Below are 19,317 nucleotides of genomic sequence, written 5' to 3' on the forward strand. Positions count from 1 at the left end.
CATCCCTAATTCCACCAGCCTCACCCTTCAATTTCTACTCCTGAGCCAAATGCGTGGTTAGCTGAATAATGGGGACGAGTGCCAGCTCATCCTGTAGGTGACCCGCATCATCAAAGTTGGAGGCTTGGAGTCTGTAGAAGACAAACGTGGGTTCCAACTTGTCCTATGGATTCCAATTTACCATTGCTCTCCCTTATCTCACAACCATCTTTCTTTCCTGACCTCCAGCCCTTCTGACCTCAGGCCCAACAAGAGATGTAGAAACAACCGCAGAAAGTAAAAACTTAACCAGCTCCCGTAGTTGTGTCTGATCAAATCTCTACAGTGGAATCTGTTACATGCGTAACTTCCTAGCAGTTTTGCTTCTCTGATCAAACCATGGCTGAAACAATTGGGATTTGTTTTAGTACCCAAGTGTGTATAAGCCAGAATTTCTTTCCCTAGAGAAATATAGCTCACAAGGAGTTACAAACTAAGGACCTGTATTCATGCAACTAGTTTGCTAATAATCAGTGGTGGCAGGAAATTTGATAAGAATCTGAACATAAAGAAGAGAATGGTTTACCAATTTTGATGATTTTCAAGATTTCTTTTCCTATAGATTTATAATCTGACTATATCTGATAGTAGTTTTAATGGGGGATAATTTTACAGGAATAGAAATTCTCCACTGAATCTGCTATAGATACATCCTTTTACAATGTATAGTAAGATACAGGCTAGAAAACCTGGAAAAAACAACATGCTTTGCCCTTGATTTATGAGCTAAGTTGATGGATTGCACTGGGTAGTGTTGGAAGCTTTGATTTTGGAGTCAAGCCAAATGGATTCAGACATTTATTGTTTAACTGTGGGCAGGTCACTTAAGCTCTCTGAGCCTTGGATTTCCTATATGTAAAATTCTGCTTATTGTAGAGTTGCTGTGAGGGCTAAATAAAAATATATCAAGACCAAACTAGGTCACAGATGAATGCAGGATTTGCCATATACTTCCATGTCCAATTGTTATCTGGACATCTGGACCCTGCCCCCGCTTTTTTTTTTAAAGTGCCCTTGAGGATATGGCTGCATTTTTTCATTATTGTTCCTAGCACTGTGTGACATTCAGTTACAGGCATGTAGTTCATGCTCAACATTAAATGTACTACAAATGGATGAATGTCCAGTGACAAATGGTCACTATGTTTGGAAACTTAGGAGAACTGCGTGGATGAATGTCAGAGAATCACCATGCCTGGGTAGAATGCTTAGGTTAAGGATCTCTTGCTTGTAGATCCTCAGAGGCACGGCACATGCAGTTACGATTATACGCCAGTGGATGTCACCCTCAGAACACATTCGTGTGTTCAGGCCATGGTTGGGAAGGCAAAGCACACACTACAGATGTTTGCTTCTTTCCCCAGGGTCACGTGGGGAGTAATGTTGGTCTCCAGATGTCACCAATCATCATGGAGCCCTCTGCACTGTATCTACATCTAAGGATAGGAAGGAAAATTGTGGAATGCTTTGCAAAACATGCTTTTATCTAAAGGAATGGTGTCCATTGATTGATGGAATTTGAGGAATGCCTTTTAGTGAATTAATACCATTTTAAACTGTTGTTGGCTGCAATCATATTTGCCTCTTCGAAGCAAAGTAGGAGATTCAGGCATAGACATGGGAAGAAAATTGACTTTTCACTTCTTTATCTGTTTCTGACTTTGTACTTGGTTAATAACATTACTAACTCATTCAAAGTGAAGATTAAAGAATAATGAAATAATATTTGGCAGAATCTTTATAGTGTATTTTCTTCTTTGAATTGGTTGTCGTATTAAGAAAATTTCTATTGTGAAAAAAAGCACTGATAACGTTCTCTGCAATGTTACTGATTTCCGTTCCTCAAGCTGGTCTCTCATTAGGCACTAATTCATATTCATTTCTTTAAATTGTTGTTATGCACATTAACTGCTACGTGTTGTACAGGTGCTGGGGCACACTGGCAAACTGAAAACCACAAGTTTTTAAAAGAGTACTCTAGTAAGAATTAGTGTTGAAGAAACACATCGACTGTAAAATTATCTTTGTTTATATTTTATAGGTAGACTTACACATAGGTATGGTTACGATAAAATGTACACAGCTTATTATTTTATAAGGGTAAAAATGTATTATGAAATTGACAAAATCGAGTGTTTTCCGCCTTAGAGTATAAATTGGTACAACTTATTCTCAGAAGAATTTGGATATTTTCTCAGAAAATTCAGTATGCATAATTTTTTACCCAGCAATTTCACGTATAGAAATCATTCTTAGGTGACAAAAATATACTTTAAATGTATGTACAAGAGACAACTGTTGTTGGAAAAAAAAATTAGAAGCAACGAAGAGGGAGTATAATAATCACCCCTTAGCAGAACAAAGTGGCCAGGATGCAGCAGCTGACAAACCATGAATACAAAGTTGCCTCGAAAAATTCAGCCTTCCCTTCCCTTTCGGTTGCTTTGTGTCACTTGTGCCCTATATAAAGTCCCAGACAGGAGGATGGCGAGAAGTGAGTTCTTCTCAACTTGACTTTTGGTGGAGGGACTGAATAAGGCACTTCACACAATGCAAGATACCGCACCACATAGGCAGAGAGTTGTATTTTAGGCAAAAAACTGACACATGTCCACTGTTGTTAATGTGGGGAAATGGAACTTTTGCAAATCTAATTGGTTTCAGTTCTGTCTACTGAGATCATTGAACTTCAGGTTGATGATAGAACACTGTCAAGATGAAATCACAGCATAAAGTTGAGTTGGGATTCACCTGGCTGCCCTCCATGAGTTCAAGTCCCTAGAACTGGGAGATTAAATCCTGGGCTACCAACACAAGTGGCAAATGCAATCAAGTCGGCTTCAGAGATCTCTGTCCCATCATGAAGAAGGAGACAGATGCTGCAAAGCTGAGCAGAAGCCCAGATTGTTTTTATTTGCTAAAGGGTGAAGAAGATGCTGGACACGTTTGAACTGACACATGTCCTTAATTCTGCTTCCCATGAGGGTCCCACTGGGTGATGTCAGGATCAGGCTTCCCACGTGCCCTGTATTAGTTTCCCAGAGACGCTGTCACAAAGCGTCACTAACAGGGTGGCTCTAAACAACAAAAGTTCATTCTTCCACAGATCTGGAGGCTTGCAGTCCACAATCAAGTTATCGACAGGGCCACACTCCCTCTGAAACCTGTAGGGGAGGATCCTCTCTTGCCTCTTCCTGGCTACTGGTGGTGGCTGTCAACCCTTGGTGTTCGCTGGCCTGCAGCTGTGCCACTCCAACTTCTGCCTCTGCCACCATCTGGTGCTCTCTCTGTGTCTGTCTCTTCACATGACACTTCCCTCTTCTTACAAAGACACCAGTCATGTTAGATTAGCACCCACCATAAAGACCTCATCTTAACTTGATAGCACCTGCAAAACCTCTATTTCCAAATAAGGTCACTTCCATGGGTACTAGGGCTTAGGACCTCAACATTATAGTATTGAGAGATAAAACTCAACCCGTATTCTTCTTGTTCTTTATCCTTTCATTATTGTTTCATATTCTATAGTCTATTTCTTTTTTAAAAATTTATTGAAGTATAGTTGGTTTACAATGTTGTGTTTACATCTGGTGTACAGAATTGTGATTCAACTATACATACATATATATTCATTTTCAGATTCTTTTTTACTATAGGCAACTAACAAGATATTGAATATAGTTTCTTATGCTATACAGTAGGACTCTGTTATTTATCTATTTTGTGTATAGTAGTTAGTATCTGCTAATCCTGAACTTCCAAGTTATCCCTCCCCACCCCCTTCCCCCACACCACCCAATAACCATAAGTTTATTTTCTGTCTGTGAATCTGTTTCTGTTTTGTAAATAAGTTCATTTGTATCATTTTTTTAACAGATTACGCATATAAATGATATCATATGGTATTTTTCTTTCCCTATCTGACTTACTTCACTTAGTATGATAATCTCTAGGCCCATCCATGTTGCTACAAATGGCATTATTCTTTCTTATGGCTGAGTAGTATTCCATTGTGTGTGTGTATGTGTGTGTGTGTGTGTATATTTATATATGTATATATGTCACATTTTCTCTTTCCAATCATCTGTTGATGGACACTTAGACGGCTTCCATGTCTTGGCTATTGTAAATAGTGCTGCTATGAACATCAGGATGCATATTATCTTTTCGAATTAGGGTTTTCTCTGAATTTGTGTCCAGGAATGGGATTGCTGGATCATATGTAAGTCTATTGTTAGTTTTTTAAGGAATCACCATACTATTCTCACAATGGCTGCACCAAACAACATTCCCATCAACAGTGTGGGAGGGTTCCCTTTTCTTGTCACCCTCTCCAGCCTTTATCATTTGTGGACTTTTTAATGATGGCCATCGTGACTGATGTGAGGTGATACTTCAATGTAGTTTTGATTTGCATTCCTTTGATAATTAGCAACATTGAGCATTTTTTTCCATGTGCCTATTGGCCATTTGCATATCTTTATTGGAGAAATGTTTGTTTAGGTCTTCTGCCCATTTTTTGATTGAGTTGCTTTTTTGTTGTTGTTGTTACTGAGTTGTATGAGCTGTTCGTACATTCTGGAATTTAAGCCCTTGTCAGTCGCGTTGTTTGCAAATATTTTCTCCCAGTCCATAGGTTATTTTTTTGTTTAAGGTTTCCTTTGCTGTGCAAAAGCTTGTAAGTTTAATTAGGTCCCATTTGTTGATTTTTGCTTCTATTTCTATTGCCTGGGTAGACTACCCTAGGAGAACATTGCTACAATTTATACCAGAGAATGTTTTGCCTATGTCTTCTAAGAAGTTTATGGTGTCATGTTTATGTTTAAGCCTTTAAGCCATTTTGAGTTTATTTTTGTGTATGGTATGAAGGAGTGCTTTAACTTCGTTGATTTACATGCCGCTGTCTAGCTTTCCCAACACTACTTGCAGAAGAGACTATCTTTTTTGTCTTTTCTCCATTGTATATTCTTGCCTCCTGATCATAGGTGTGTGGGTATAGTCTCTTTCTTATACTGTTCTATATTCTTTGTGCACACCCATAACCCCTACCACCTGCAAACCCTTCCCCACGTTTATTTTCGTTAGGATTATTTCCATTTTCCATACTCTGCTAAGGTAAAATTTGGTAAAACCAAAAATGAAAATATTGGGAAATGCTCTATTGAGTGGCTTCCAGCTTAAGATGGAACCTAAACAACTTGACCTTATCTCTGCATTCATCCTTTCTCCCCTCAGCTTCCTCCTGTAAAATTGAGGCGGGAGGCCCCATAAAAAAACCAGCAGGGCCCCCAAGCAGGGCCACTACTCTTGTGCCGGCACCATCCGGTTCCCTGGCCCAGAGGCTCTATCTCACTTTTTGCCTCTGAAACGGCTTACTTACCCCTAAAATTCTATTGGTTCCCTGAGCTCACTTCTGATTGTTTATTTCCTTCACTCCTGATTGGTTATTACTCTCACTTCTGACTGGTCTATTTCTACAAAGCTTGTTCCTGGTTGGTCAACTTCTGTTATACTTTATTTGCATATGATGTTGCAAAGTGTAAAACTGGCAGCCTATAAAGGCCTGTGTAAACCTACATATGGGGTCCAGAGCTTGGAGTGTTAACTCCTCTGGGCCCGCTGGCGTAATAAACCTGAGTCCTCCAACTCTCTGAGTGCTGCTTGGTCTCTCGCCTGGATCCAGGTTGCTGTAACACTGAGCTATAACACCAAGCTGTAACACATTTTTCTGCAACAAAATGACCTCTAAACTACCCAGCTTGAAAAGTAGTAATATGTGTGAACAAACTGGGGTAGCCAACATTTCTGAAACAGGTCTTTGATTTGGGGCGGAGATTAGGACAGCCTGAAACAAGCCCTACTATTTGGCATACTGGGATCTGCAGATAAGCTGCATGCTCATTTGGTACATCCTCATTTCTCTATTGGAGCAGATATATCAACAGACTGTTCCTTCTTGTTTTTGGCTCACACTTCAAGGTTTCCTCAAACCGAGTATCTGAAGCAACCTCCGACAGAATGGAGGGACTGCAGAAGCAGGAGTTTGAAAGAGCCTACCAGGCAAGCAGTCAGGTTCAAACAGGTCTGGTCATTGTTTCTTTTGCATATCAAAGGATGCCTATTTTTCATCTCCATACCCTGTTGCCAAAGAGGTAATAACAACGAAGTGTGATGCTGTAAAGGAACAGCCCTACATCAAATGCATGTCCTTCTTTGATCCAGCTGAGCCAGATGATAGTTATTTTGCTGTCAAGAGAGCAATGACAAAAGGCCAGCCAGTGCTGCAACAGTTTAGCTGGGTGTGTGTCAATTAAGGACAGATGCGTGTGCCTGTTCTAACTGGAGGCTAAGAAAAGTCAGCTTCGTTTGTTCAAGAACCAGATGTAGCCACTGGGACTCAAAAGTCAGGTTATAGGAATGACGCTCCTGCAGTGTGAGCAGAATTAGTGTCTCCATTTTTTACCTTTAGTCTGTGGAATACTACTCTGAAGGCAGGAAGCCAAGTGGATGGATAGAAGCATTACTTCTTGTTCATTTTCATCTGCTTTGAATGAAAGCTAGTTTCTGTGCTACCTGTGGAACAAAGCTCCTTCTCAGTACATTGTCTTAATATATGGTTTCTCTTTCTCTCTCCTCAAAGTGAATATGTAGATTTTTTTTCTTTCATTTTTTAAAGAACCATTTTCCCAAAATGCAATCAGACACTTTGAGATTTTGAGTTGTAGTTTAGATCAAAGTGTAATTAAAAACTGCAAACAGGATGGAATACCATTTAGCTTGATAATTCCAATTTACTAAATTTTACCCTTGCTTTTATTCTTACTTGATAACAAGTACTTAGGAATTTTGCCTGCCTGTTGTCATGGCTTTCCACACGTTGCCAAGTGGTCTATTTCCTTCTGTAATTTTCTACAATTGTTGGTACCTTTGACCTCACGCCAGGAGTGAGAGTTACCATGAAGACAAACACCACATGTATCAGCTGCAGCAAGGACCTTGTTTGCCTTTTAATGGCCAGATTCAGGCTTTGCCAGAGAAGCAATGGTTGGGCAATTTCAGGTTTTTGCGGGAACCCCATTTCTGAGACAGAAAGTCCTAGGTTTCTGGTGCCAGTACGTCGTCTTCAGGCTTCCTGGCCTCCCTGCTGAGAGACGGGCACATTCTCATGTAAGAGGGATGAAACTAAAACTCATGTGACTTCACCACCTAGAAAGACACTCACTCACTTTGTTTTATGTAAAATAAGTGAACTTTAGCAAATCACAAAGCAATCTATTCTTACATTTTCTCGATATTCCTCACTTCTGGGACAAGGACCAGCTTCCCAGGGTTGGTCTCATAGAGTCTAGCCCTTCTGGGTCTTTCAAAACAAATTCTGTTTCACATTCCTCTGGAAATAAAGTCAAAACTCCTTAAAAGGATTTATGGGACCCTTCATATTTTGGCATCTGCTTGATTCTTCAGGCTTTTAACCACAATGAACTACTCACTCACCTCTGAGCCTCTGCAAAACCAGAGATCTCTTTAGAGAGTGACATTTACCCACTGACTCACTATAAACTAGGGAATCAATTACAGTCCCTACCTCAAGGGTCTGTTAAAGTACTCATTCAACAATTTTCGTAGTACATGGAATACTCGTAGAACTGTATCTGGCTCAGTAAGGGCTAGCTAACATTTTTGTGATTCAGTTTTAGCTTAGCTGTTAACTTTCCTCAGGGGCCCCTTCATCCTGGGTTAGTGACCCTGCGTGTGCTCTGATTATTCCCTGTGCTTATCCTTCGCGCTCACTTGCCATGCAGTACTGTAATTGGGAAAAATGTCTGTGCTAAGGTAGTGTGGTTCTGCTTGTGAGTTTTTACTACTATCACCACAGGGCAATTATACTTCACCTCTTTTTCCTCTCTCTCGTATTGAATAGTCCAGTCACTTTAAGAATGCCGCTTTAATTCCCAGACCACTCACCTCAAAGATGCCATGTAAAAAGTTTAGTTTTTGAAAGGAGGACAAGATAAAAGCCGTTATCTGTGAAACATCCCATTCATTCGCTACTCGGCCCACAGAATGTCTTTCACATGCTGGTTCTTACAGTCAGTCTGGGAAGCTGTTCCATTTCTTTGGAGCAGGACGTATTCTTTTTACCGAGTTTCCCTATACCAAAAGGACAGGCTGTTTTGCGGGGTTCAATCTCTGTTGCGGATCTGTTTCCAGCTCTTCCTCAAACTGGGTGATACGTATGCGGATGTGTGTAATACACACACAGGCAGGTATGTCTCATCACACGTCTTTTCCTACCATATCTAATGCTATGGTCCACGTCCTCGAAATGCTGTAGGATACACATAAAATCTTGCTCTGTTGGCAGTGGTGATCATTTGGCGCTAGGAAATCAGTTTTTCCAGCCCTGAACTTACTGGGAGTCAAGAGTATGAGACTTGACTGTGCCTGAACACACAGAAGAGACCCAGGAGGACGAAGCCGTCAGACCCTTCTGAATGCTTTCAGTTATCGGTGGTGGTGGTGGGGGGGGGGAGGTTTTGTGTAGACCAGATATCTGGGGAAAGGACTGAATTCTTCATTTGCCATCCAGATGTTTCTGTGTTCTGCTCCAGTTTCTTTAATCTCATTTTATCTCCTTGACATCATAACAGCTGATCCATTTAGTAACCACTCTTGTCCTGCTCACTAAATATTTCATTTGGTCTTACTCATAGTCCCAAGCTCCTGCCTGTTCCACTTAGTTGTTAACTCTTCGAACAGTTCCGACACCACATGTAAGTGAGCACGCAGCAGTAAGTGAACATAACACAGCATGGCAGGAAAATGGCAGTTTTAACCCCATTAACCGTAACTTCAGAGATCTTTGATTTTAGAAATAATACAGGACATCCTAAAGATTTTCTGAGCACCTTTTAAGTATCAAGTTAATAATATAGGCTTTTTCCTTCCACATAAAACCAGACTAATCGATAAACTTTCCTTCCTGACCACAGCGGTGTTAGGCACAGTTACATTCACCCACACATTTACAAAACATCCACCTGTCCGACCATTTGCTGTGTTGTGTTAGTACAGGAGAAACATTTAACAAATGCATTGGTATGGACTTAGAAGAACTGTGTAAACAGGTAGTTACCATAAACTACTATTACAGACTGAATTGTGTGCCCCCTATAGTTCATTTATTGAGGTCCTAAACCCCTATCCCTCAGATTACGACTGTTCTTGGAGAGACAGCCTTCAAAAAGGTGACGAGTTAAAATGAGGTCAATAGAGCAATACTTAATCCAGTCTGACTGGTATCCTTGTAAGATGAATTTTGGACACACACACATGCCAGGGACATACGTGCACAGAAGGATGCCCATGTGAAGAAGCCAGGATGTCAATTTTTTTTCTTTTCCACATTTAAAAATGTATACTTCTTTTTTTAAATGGAAGTATAGTCAGTTTACAAGGTTGTGTTAATTTCTGGCATACAGCATAATTTTCAGCTATATGCATATATATTCCTTTTTATATTCTTTTCCATTATAGGTTACTATAAGATACTGAGCATAGTTTCCTGTGCTGTACAGTAGAATCTTGTTTATCTATTTTATAATAGTAGTTAGTATATGCAAATACTGAACTCCCAATTTATTCTTTCAGCATCCCCTTTCTCCCCTGGTAACCGTTAAGTTTGTTTTCTGTGTCTGTCAATCTGTTTCTGTTTGTAAATAAGTTCATTTGTGTTATATTTTTAGGTTCTTCATTTAAGTGATATCATATGGTATTATTTTAGTATTGAAGTACAGTCAGTTTACAATGTATCAATTTCTGGTGTACAGCATAATGTTTCAGTCATAATATACATAAATATATTCCTTTCATGTTCTTTTTCATTATGTTACTATAAGACATTGAATATAGTTCCCTGTGCTATAGAGTAGAAACTTGTTTATCTATTTTATATATTGTAGTTAGTATCTGCAAATCTCAAACTCCCAATTTATCCTTTCCCACCTGCTTCTGCCCTGGTAACCGTAAGTTCTCTATGTCTGTGTGTCTGTTTCTGTTTTATAAATAAGTTATTTGGTTTCTTTTTTTTTTTTTTTTTTTAAGATTCCATATATAGTGATAGCATATGGTATTTTTCTTTCTGTTTCTGGCTTATTTCACTTAGTATGACAACTTCCAGTTCCAATCATTTTGCTGCAAATGGCATTTTATTCTTTTTTATGGCTTAGTAGTATTTCTTGAGAATGTGAGTGTGTGTGTATGGAGAGAGAGGGAGACAGACATACATACACCACTACTTCTTTATGCCGTCATCTGTCAATGGGCATTTAGGTTGCTTCTGTTCTTGGCTACAGTGCTGCTATGAACATTGGGGTGCATGTCTCTTTTTGAGTTAGAGTTTTCCCTGGGTGTATGCCCAGGAATGGGATTGCTGGATCATATGGTAAGTCTGTGTTTAGTTTAAAAATGTATACTCCTAAAGGGGAACCCTCCTACACTGCTGGTGGGAATACAGTTTGGTGCAGCCACTATGGAAAACAGTGTGGAGATTCCTCAAAAGACTAGGAATAGACTTACCATATGACCCAGGAATCCCACTCCTGGGCTTGTATCCAGAAGGAAAACTACTTCAGGATGACACCTGCACCCCAGTGTTCATAGCAGCACTATTTACAATAGCCAAAACATGGAAACAGCCTAAATGTCCATCAACAGGTGACTGGATAAAGAAGATGTGGTATATTTATACAATGGAATACTACTCAGCCATAAAAACCGACAACATAATGCCATTTGCAGCAACATGGATGCTCCTGGAGAATGTCATTCTAAGTGAAGTAAGCCAGAAAGAGAAAGAAAAATACCATATGAGATCGCTTATATGTGGAATCTAAAAAACAAAAACAAACAAAAACAAAGCGTAAATACAGGACAGAAATAGACTCACAGACAGAGAATACAGACTTGTGGTTACCGGGGGGTGGAGGGTGGGAAGGGATAGCCTGGGATTTCAAAATTGTAGAATAGATAAACAAGATTACACTGTATAGCACAGGGAAATATACACAAAATGTTATAACTCGCAGAGAAAAAAATGTGACAATGAGTGTGTATATGTCCATGAATGACTGAAAAATTGTGCTGAACACTGGAATTTGACACATTGTAAAATGATTATAAATCAATAAAAAATGTTTAAAAAAATGTATACTCCTAGTAAGTATAAAGTATATCAGCAATTAGATGAGCTTTAGGAAAAGCTGACCAAGATACATAAGAGATACAAGTGTCCATCTAAATTTTCTATATTTCATTTTTTTAAAGAATATTAAAGTTGCTTGATGTACAATTTCTCATTTATCATTTTGAGAGTTCTTTACTGTAAAGACAATTCTTTTGTCTGATGACAAACAGCAGCCACATTGCCAGTGATTATTCTGGACCTCCACGTTGGTGGTAAGGAGTGGCGCATTTATTGGAGAGAATAGAAGGGTTAAAAGCTTGGGCTTCCATCTGCTGTGCTCTCCTTCTGTCTTTGAGCTTTCTCCCTTGAGATTCACAGTCTCTCTTGAGTTCCATAGTCTGCCTCCCATGCAACCATGGGAGGCACACCTTCCCTAGAAGTGCTCAGGAAATAGAAGCTAAAAATATCCCTTAGTCTAATTTTGGTGAGGTCCTTGGCCCCACTCATGGTGTAAGCAGGTGCTGAGTTCAAGAGGAGCCTCTGTTATTGTCTTAACTGTCTTTCCACATAAACTGATTGTGATTGGGTGGCAAGTGGTTGAGGACCGAGGTTACTGGCTTACTATCAACTGTACATCAAGTATTACTTCAGGTTCCAGAGAGACAAATCCTAACAGAAAGTGATTCTGCTACTGAGTGCCCGCTGATGTGAAAGGCGGGGGAACCAGCAAAGATGGAAGAAAGCTGATGCAACTGAGATGTCTCCTGGCCAGCATGAGAGTTGAGGTGGGAGAAAGGAGAGAGGAGCTTGTCCAGAAACTTCTGTGAAGAACTTCCAAATTCCCAGGCTGTTCCTCTGAGAATAGAGAATTTGAAACAGAATCTTGGCAGAGGACAGTGGTTGGGAAAGCACAATCATTCTGACCAGTTACATGTCCTACTGCTGCTCCAGCTTGGCAGTGAGCTTTCCGACTCAGTGGAGAGGTGATTACACACTGAAAACTTGGCTGCAGCTTCTCCCCTCCAAGGACCCCTGGGAAGCTGAAGTTAATCAGCAGTCTGGTCATCAAGGGTCACTTGACATTGTGAAAATGTGTTTTAGATACCTGGGCAAGTCTGTTGATACATTCTTTCAGTGTCCCTACAGAGCTGGAACAACCTGCGGCCAGAAGGGCATGTCAGGCACTGTCTCCACACATGGAACCACTTTATTGGGAAGCCGGGGCCAGAGCACAATGAACTCCGTCCTGTTGTCTGACTCAGAGGTGGAGGAAACTGGAAACATCAGGAAAGAGTGGCTTACAAGCTTGAAAATCAGGCATTCAGGGAGCCTGAAAACCAACAGGATGGGAGCAAAGGCGCTCAGGACACAGGGCAGCCTCCTAACACCAGAAAATCATGTAGACATTGTTCCATTGGATCAAAGTACAGTATTATCATTAGGAACATTCTTAGGGTGGCTTTCTTCTTCGGCTTGAGTCAAATAACATCCGTCCCCCTGACACACAAATTCATCTATGGGCATATTATCACTCTGTGAAATCAAGGAAGAATGGTCAAGTTTTGAAGGGAAAAACTAGTCTCAACAGGAGAGGAGGATAAAGGAATAATGCCTCCTTACCAATTTTTCCTTGAGAATGGTGAGTAGGGAGTTGGTGTGTTGGTCGAATAAATCATGGGAAGTTTTTTTTTTTTCTTCCCCCCTATTAAGGCAACTGATGGAGTCAGCCTTTTTCTTCTTTCACATGTCTTCCTACTAGCTTTCATCCTCGCTGTCCCCCATCAGCACCCATACTACCTTCTCCTCCTTTAATTTCACAGAAGAATTTTAAGGCCAAAACATAGTGGGTTCATTTTCTCTTCACCTCCACGGACAAAGCTGATGCTTTACTAAAAAACTGCATTAAGTTCCTAGTTCAAATCCCAGCCCCACCTTGTGACCTCCAGCACTGATGTTCTTTCTGTTGATTAGAGCGGACAGGGTCAGTCTGACTCCTGGTGGAAGGGTCTGAGTGTAACCCCAGTCAGTCAGGCTGGCATTAGTTACTTTAGCAGAGAAGTTCTACAGCCCAGCTTGTACTTAGCAGCAATGCTGAAATGGGTGTTGGTACTGTCAGCAGTCCACGCGAGGTTTATTGACGTTTCAACCTTCTCATTCAACCTTCTGGTAGATCAATCTTCCAAATTCAGTGCTGTTGTTCACATGAGTGTGCAGCTGGAAATCTGCTGCCTTGTAACCCAGGGTGGAATTGTTCTGTGATAGTTTGGATTTGGCTGTGTCAAAACTCTTCTGATAGCCAGCAAGCCAACCTTTAAAGGCCAACACAGCCCAGCCATAGTTGGTTGGGCCAGAAAAATCTATATCAACATTACCGCCAAGACTGAAGTAATCTGTTTATAGAAGGCCTTCAATTTCTCACTCTTCTTTCCTGTGTTCCTTACGAATATGGTATGGAGTCTCAACCCTTCAGCCAACTTATTCTCCAGAGATTTCTGTCCCAAGAGTGTTGTCTGTGTTCCACTTCTGGGTGAAGGTAAGTCCATAGTTGAAGATTTGGTATTTGGTCTCTAGATTGCCTGACGCTTTCCCTGTATCAGTGTAGGCATGACCAGACATAGAAAATTCCACTCCACTACATGACTTGGTTCTCAGATTTATTTTAGCCATGCCAAACCCACATTCTTTGTTGGAAGACATCCTTGGCAGCCTTTCCTATGTCACAGTAAGTCTGTGTGTTACACGTATCTCCAACTGGATGGCCTGTCTGCTTGGCCAGGATACCACTGAAGGTCTTCAGACGAGTGCCCGTGGCACCTGGGTGCCCATGCTACCTTCTTATCCCCTACCCACTCAAAGCAACAAGAACAGAGGATTCTAGGCAATCCCGTTCTTTCATAAACACTTCAACTTGTAACTCTTTTGATCTTCAATTGCTTACATAGCTCCTGGAGCAGAGGAATAAATGTAAGTAAGATAATAATAGCTAACAAGAAGCACCCATGCTATGGGCTTAATAGGGAAAGTATCTTTTGATTCTGAGTATGTAGAAGCAGGTATTTTTTTTTCTGTATGTATCTATTTATTGAGCTATAGTCAGTTTACAATGTTGTGTCAATTTCTGATGTACAACACAATGCTTCAGTCAGTCATTCGTTTTCAATAAACAAATATATGTTCGTGTATGACGGACTGAAGCACTGTGCTGTACAGCAGAAATTGACACCTTGTAATTTATCGTACATCAGTAAAAAAAATTCATACTCGTTTTCATATTCTTTTCCACCATAGGTTACATGATATTGAATATACTTCCCTGTGCTATACTGTATATATATATATATATATATATATATATATATATATATATATACACACACACACACACTAGTTACTGATTTTCAGACCCCCAGTTTATCCCTTCGCACCCCTTTTACCCAGATAACCATAAGTTTGTTTTCTATGTCTGTTAGTAAATTTGTCTTCTCTTAAGATTCCACATATCAGTGATATTATATGGTATTTTTCTTTCTCTTTTTGGATTACTTCGCTTAGAATAACAATCTCCAGGTCCATCAATGTTGCTACAAAAGGCATTTTATTTTTATGGCTGAATAGTATTCCATTGTAGAAATATACCACAACTTCTTTATACAGTCATCTGTCGATGGACATTTAGGCTGTTTCCATGTGTTGGCTGTTGTAAATAGTGCTGATATGGACATTGGGGTACATGTATCTTTTTGAATTAAGGTTCCTTCTGGATATATGCCCAGGAGTGGGATTGCTGGATCATATGGTAAGTCTATTTTTAGTTTTTTGAGGAATCTTCATACCGTTTTCCATAATTGCTGCACCAAACAACATTCCCACCAACAGTGTAGGAGGGTTCCCTTTTCTCCACACCCTCTCCAACATTTATCATTCATGGGTTTTTGAATGATGGCCCTTCTGATTGGCCCTCTGGTGGGCAGGGCTGTGTCTAGGGGTGTGTGTAGATGTGGCTGTGGGCTCTGGAAGACTTTAGGCAGCCTCTCTGTTGATGGGTGGGGTTGTGTTACCATCTAGTTAGTTGTTTGGCCTAAGGTGTCCCAGTACTAGAGCCTACAGGCTATTGGGTGGGGCAGGTCTTGGTGCTGATGACCCAAGCAAGATGTCAGCCTCAAGTAGAGTTCATGCAGATGAATACTCTTCAATATGTCCACCACCAGGTTTTATGTCCCCAGGGTGAGCCACAGCTGCCCCCTGCCTCCCCAGGAGCTCCTCTAAGATCAGCTGGTAGGTGTGCCCCAGGCTCCTATGAAGTTACTGCTTTGCTCTTGATCCCAGCGTGCATGAGATTTTGTGTGCAGCTTTTGAGAGTGAAGTCTCAGTCTCCTCCAGCCTGTCCTGCAGTTAAGCCCATGAACTAATCATCTCTTAAAGGCCCCACCTCCAAATACCATCACATTGGCAATTAGGTTCCAACATACGAATTTTAGGGCAATACATTCAGTCTGTAGTGCCTACTGGTGGTAGCAGTAGTGATGGAGAGTTACAGTTTGAACTGAATCTGGGGAGTCTGAGTGAGTGGTCTTGTAAACACAGTGATATTGAAACACATGTATACAAACTTCCCATGGCTGCTTTTCTGATAAAACAGCGGAGCTGACCAGTAGCAAGAGAAATCATATGGCCTACAGAACCTAAAACAACTATCGTCTTTCCCTTTTTAGAAAATGTTTGCTGGCGGCTGGTGTACCTCATACTTCTGTTAGCATCAGACTAGTTAATTATGTTATAGGTAGAATTGATATGACATGTAAGGAATTACACAGGTGTGGGTCTACTATTGCCTAGCAGATTTCTCACTTGCCCCCGAGGTTTCCTGCCTTCGGCTACCTTCCCTTTTATGCTATTGTGATTATAACAGCAACATACAAGATGTGGCCTTGCTTCTTACAGCTTTTTTGGAGGCCTTCAACCCCCTGCTCTGTCGTCCTGAGGGAACACTCAAGCTTGATATTGGATACCATTGCCTAATTCTGCTCAACTGCTAGGGTGACTACGATAAATTTCAAGGAAATTGTGTTTAAAAGTACTTGGTTGAAGTCAGGATTCTGGCTGGACCTTCTGGCTCCATATAGAATTTTCCAAATTAAATATAGTAATCAGAAGTCTGTCCTTACTAATATCTGTGCAGTAGCTCGTGGCTGGTCACTGCCGTGTCCTTCTCTAGGCTTGCAGAATATTGGATAGAGGAAACGACTAAAGTTAAGATGGTTTATTTTCAAAAGAAGCTTAATGGCCAGGGTCATGTACTGGAATTGTTTACTAAAATAGGCTGTAAAGTATCCTTTCTAAGGATGGAGGAGTCGAGCAGATGTCTTCACTATGTTAAACCAGCATTTCTCCAAATGTTCTGTGAGACAGTACAATAAATCAAGGGGAAAATGTTGACTTGAACAAATTAAATGTTTACTACATAATTTCTTAGATCCTTTAAGTGTCAGTATTCATAGTAAATATTTAATAGAAGGATGTTACACAGTTTTTCCCAAACTTGTTTGATATTGGAACCCAGTTGACTCAAAGTGCCTTAACTGGACTACTGTTTATAGAATATCCTTTGGCAAACACTTCTTTTAGATAATCACCTGCCTGACAGGATTAGATGATTTTTCCAGGTTTCTCTGAATACTGTGATCTAGGTAAAGAAAACCTTCAATCATAGACCATTATTAGGCCTTGGCTAGTTTATTTTCCATCACAGGTAGATGAATCCACTTGAGTTGAGATACAAAAAAATTGTCTAGGTAGGTGAGAAAACTGTCAAGCGATGGAGATATCATTTGACTTGGAGTCATAATGCCACTAATTAGCTGTGTTGGCTTAAGGAAGTTCCGTAAGTTACCAAAGTCCCAGGATTCTGATATGTAAAACACATATATGGGTGTTGCTATAAACTTTAATACCTCTTCTAGCTGTAAGGAAACAAACTGTAGGTTTTCAAAAAAGTTAAGAAAAAGTATGTGAAATTTTTACTTAGGCAGGTTTTACTGTAACAATGTTGGTTGTTTTATAAAATAATTTTACAAGAGTCCATCAAGATATTATAAAGAAAATACACACTGAGGTAATATATATACACTTCATAAAAATAGAATACATCTTGGCAATTGGTCCAGAGTCTGTTACCACCGTGTACAGTGTATTGACGTTTACCATTTATACTAATTTGAACATACAAGATTTTCAGGAGAAACAATGAAAACTGTCCCATTGGTATTTAACTTTCTTTTTCCAATTGACAGGAAAATTTGAAAATGCTGGAATGTAAAATTATGGAGCTAATTGAATGGAAGGTCATATCAAAAACGTTACAGCAGAGATCCACGTTATCAACAGTCATCTGAGGACAAAGTAGTATTTTTTTCTATAACTTGTTTGTCGGGTTTCACAAAGTCACTGAAAATAATACCCTGCTTTTGGATGTTCAGTCAAGGTGAGCACCATTTGGTATCAGGGAAAAAGGGACCTTCTAGAAGCTGTACTGTATTTTTAAAATGAGTGGTGTTTCTTTTTGTTCCTTAAAGTGAAAACAGTCCTATTGCAAAGTATCAGTACTTTAAAAAGGCATCTTCGTAAGTTACTTAGAACTGGTTTACTATGTTTTGGTCAAAGCCTATTATCATTCTTAAAGTGGTTAAATGCTCAAAAATCCACTTGGCTTTGAATTTGTTTTGTTATAGAAAATGATCTTAGCTACTATGAAACATCACTGATGTGTCCTTTAGATGTTAAGAATAATCTTTGGAAAGTAACTGCTCCAGTGTAATAAATTAAGAAAATACTAAGGGAGTTTTCTAGATCTTACCAAGAGATATGACAATGGTGGGATCAGGAACACGCCTCGGCAGTACCAAGGCAGGCACACAAAACAGCACAGCACCGTTTTCAAGTTGCCAAGGTTGCAACTGTTCAGGAGACCATAATCTAGAAGGAGGCTTGATTCCCATGATTGATGCAGTTGAAGCATGTGGATTAGGCTTTGGAGAGCTGCTCAGTATGGATAGGCGGACACAGCTATATAAACTATGAATGTGGTCTGATACTCGACGGTCCCGTTGGCACTGTAGGATAAGGCTCGAACCCTCATGCGGTAGGTCTCTGGCTCCCGGAGGGGTCGTGTTGTGTACACCACGCCTTTCAGATTTTCATCCCTTAAGGCAAAAGGAACAGTCTGGTCCTCATTTGTCATGAGGAACGTTGTCCTGGGATGCATCACTCCATCCTGCGTGTATGCAACCAGCCGGATCAAATCTTGATTGGCGGCTATTCCAAATGGGAGGGAGACAAGTTTGTATTCCAAGGCATATGGGCTCAAGGCACATTCCAGGTCATTGGGTGGACAGTTCTTGAGGCAGAACCTAAGGATGACAAACTCATGAAATGCATGCAGTTATCTGGCTCAGAAGCAGCAGGAGGCCTGATGTAGGTGATCATGATCCCTGACAACTTTGGGGCATTAAAGGCAGGAGACAGCCTGACGGCAAAACACCCAGTGTTCTGTGTCACTAACTCAAAGCAGATGGCAGTGAGAACATGCTGGTCAAGAGTCACAGACCTCTGTCTCGGCGCCATTAAAATCAGAAGCCTCTGAACCACTGAAGTATACGTACCACTAGAGTGTCTTTAAAATGAAAAGTCAGTTTTGGAAAGAGAAGCTTCTGCACAAATATTAGAAACCAGGACTTCTTAACGAGTGGAACAAAAACTCTTTAAAAATTTTAACATCTACCCTACTTGAAAGCAGAAATAGAATATATTGATATTTATCTTTCTAAGAATAATAAAAAGGTCAATTAGGACCCCTGAAAAACAAAACCTTCTATTGTATTTGTCTTCCACATGATTTCAGATTAAGAATACTGTATTTTCTTTTTCTAGAGCTCACAGTGGCTGTTTTTTAATCATCATGAGTTAAGTTGTCTGCCAAAAATCACTGGTAATAAAAGAGTAAAACTTGAAAAAATGCACCAAAGACTACGTCCTGAAGATACGGAGTCCTCAGCCATGGTATTCTGAAGTCTCGTAAGTCTGTATTTGTAATTTTT

At 40.2% G+C, this 19,317-nt stretch overlaps 1 protein-coding gene and 1 pseudogene across 5 annotated transcripts in view; both read right to left on the reverse strand.

Moving 5' to 3' along the window:
* Positions 1–13,126: 13,126 nt before the first annotated feature.
* Positions 13,127–18,219, reverse strand: LOC105099340 (voltage-dependent anion-selective channel protein 3-like; annotated as a pseudogene).
* Positions 17,338–19,317, reverse strand: part of HMCN1 (hemicentin 1) — a 399,451-nt gene continuing 397,471 nt past the window's right edge. For all 5 annotated transcript variants that reach the window (XM_064477196.1, XM_031438568.2, XM_064477197.1 and 2 more), the window contains one exon: positions 17,338–18,630. In XM_064477196.1, coding sequence (XP_064333266.1) covers positions 18,264–18,630 — 367 coding nt within the window. In that variant the 3' untranslated portion in view covers positions 17,338–18,263. The remainder of the gene's footprint in view (positions 18,631–19,317) is intronic.

This window comes from Camelus dromedarius, chromosome 21 (assembly GCF_036321535.1).
Source record: "Camelus dromedarius isolate mCamDro1 chromosome 21, mCamDro1.pat, whole genome shotgun sequence".
Lineage (NCBI taxonomy): Eukaryota > Metazoa > Chordata > Mammalia > Artiodactyla > Camelidae > Camelus > Camelus dromedarius.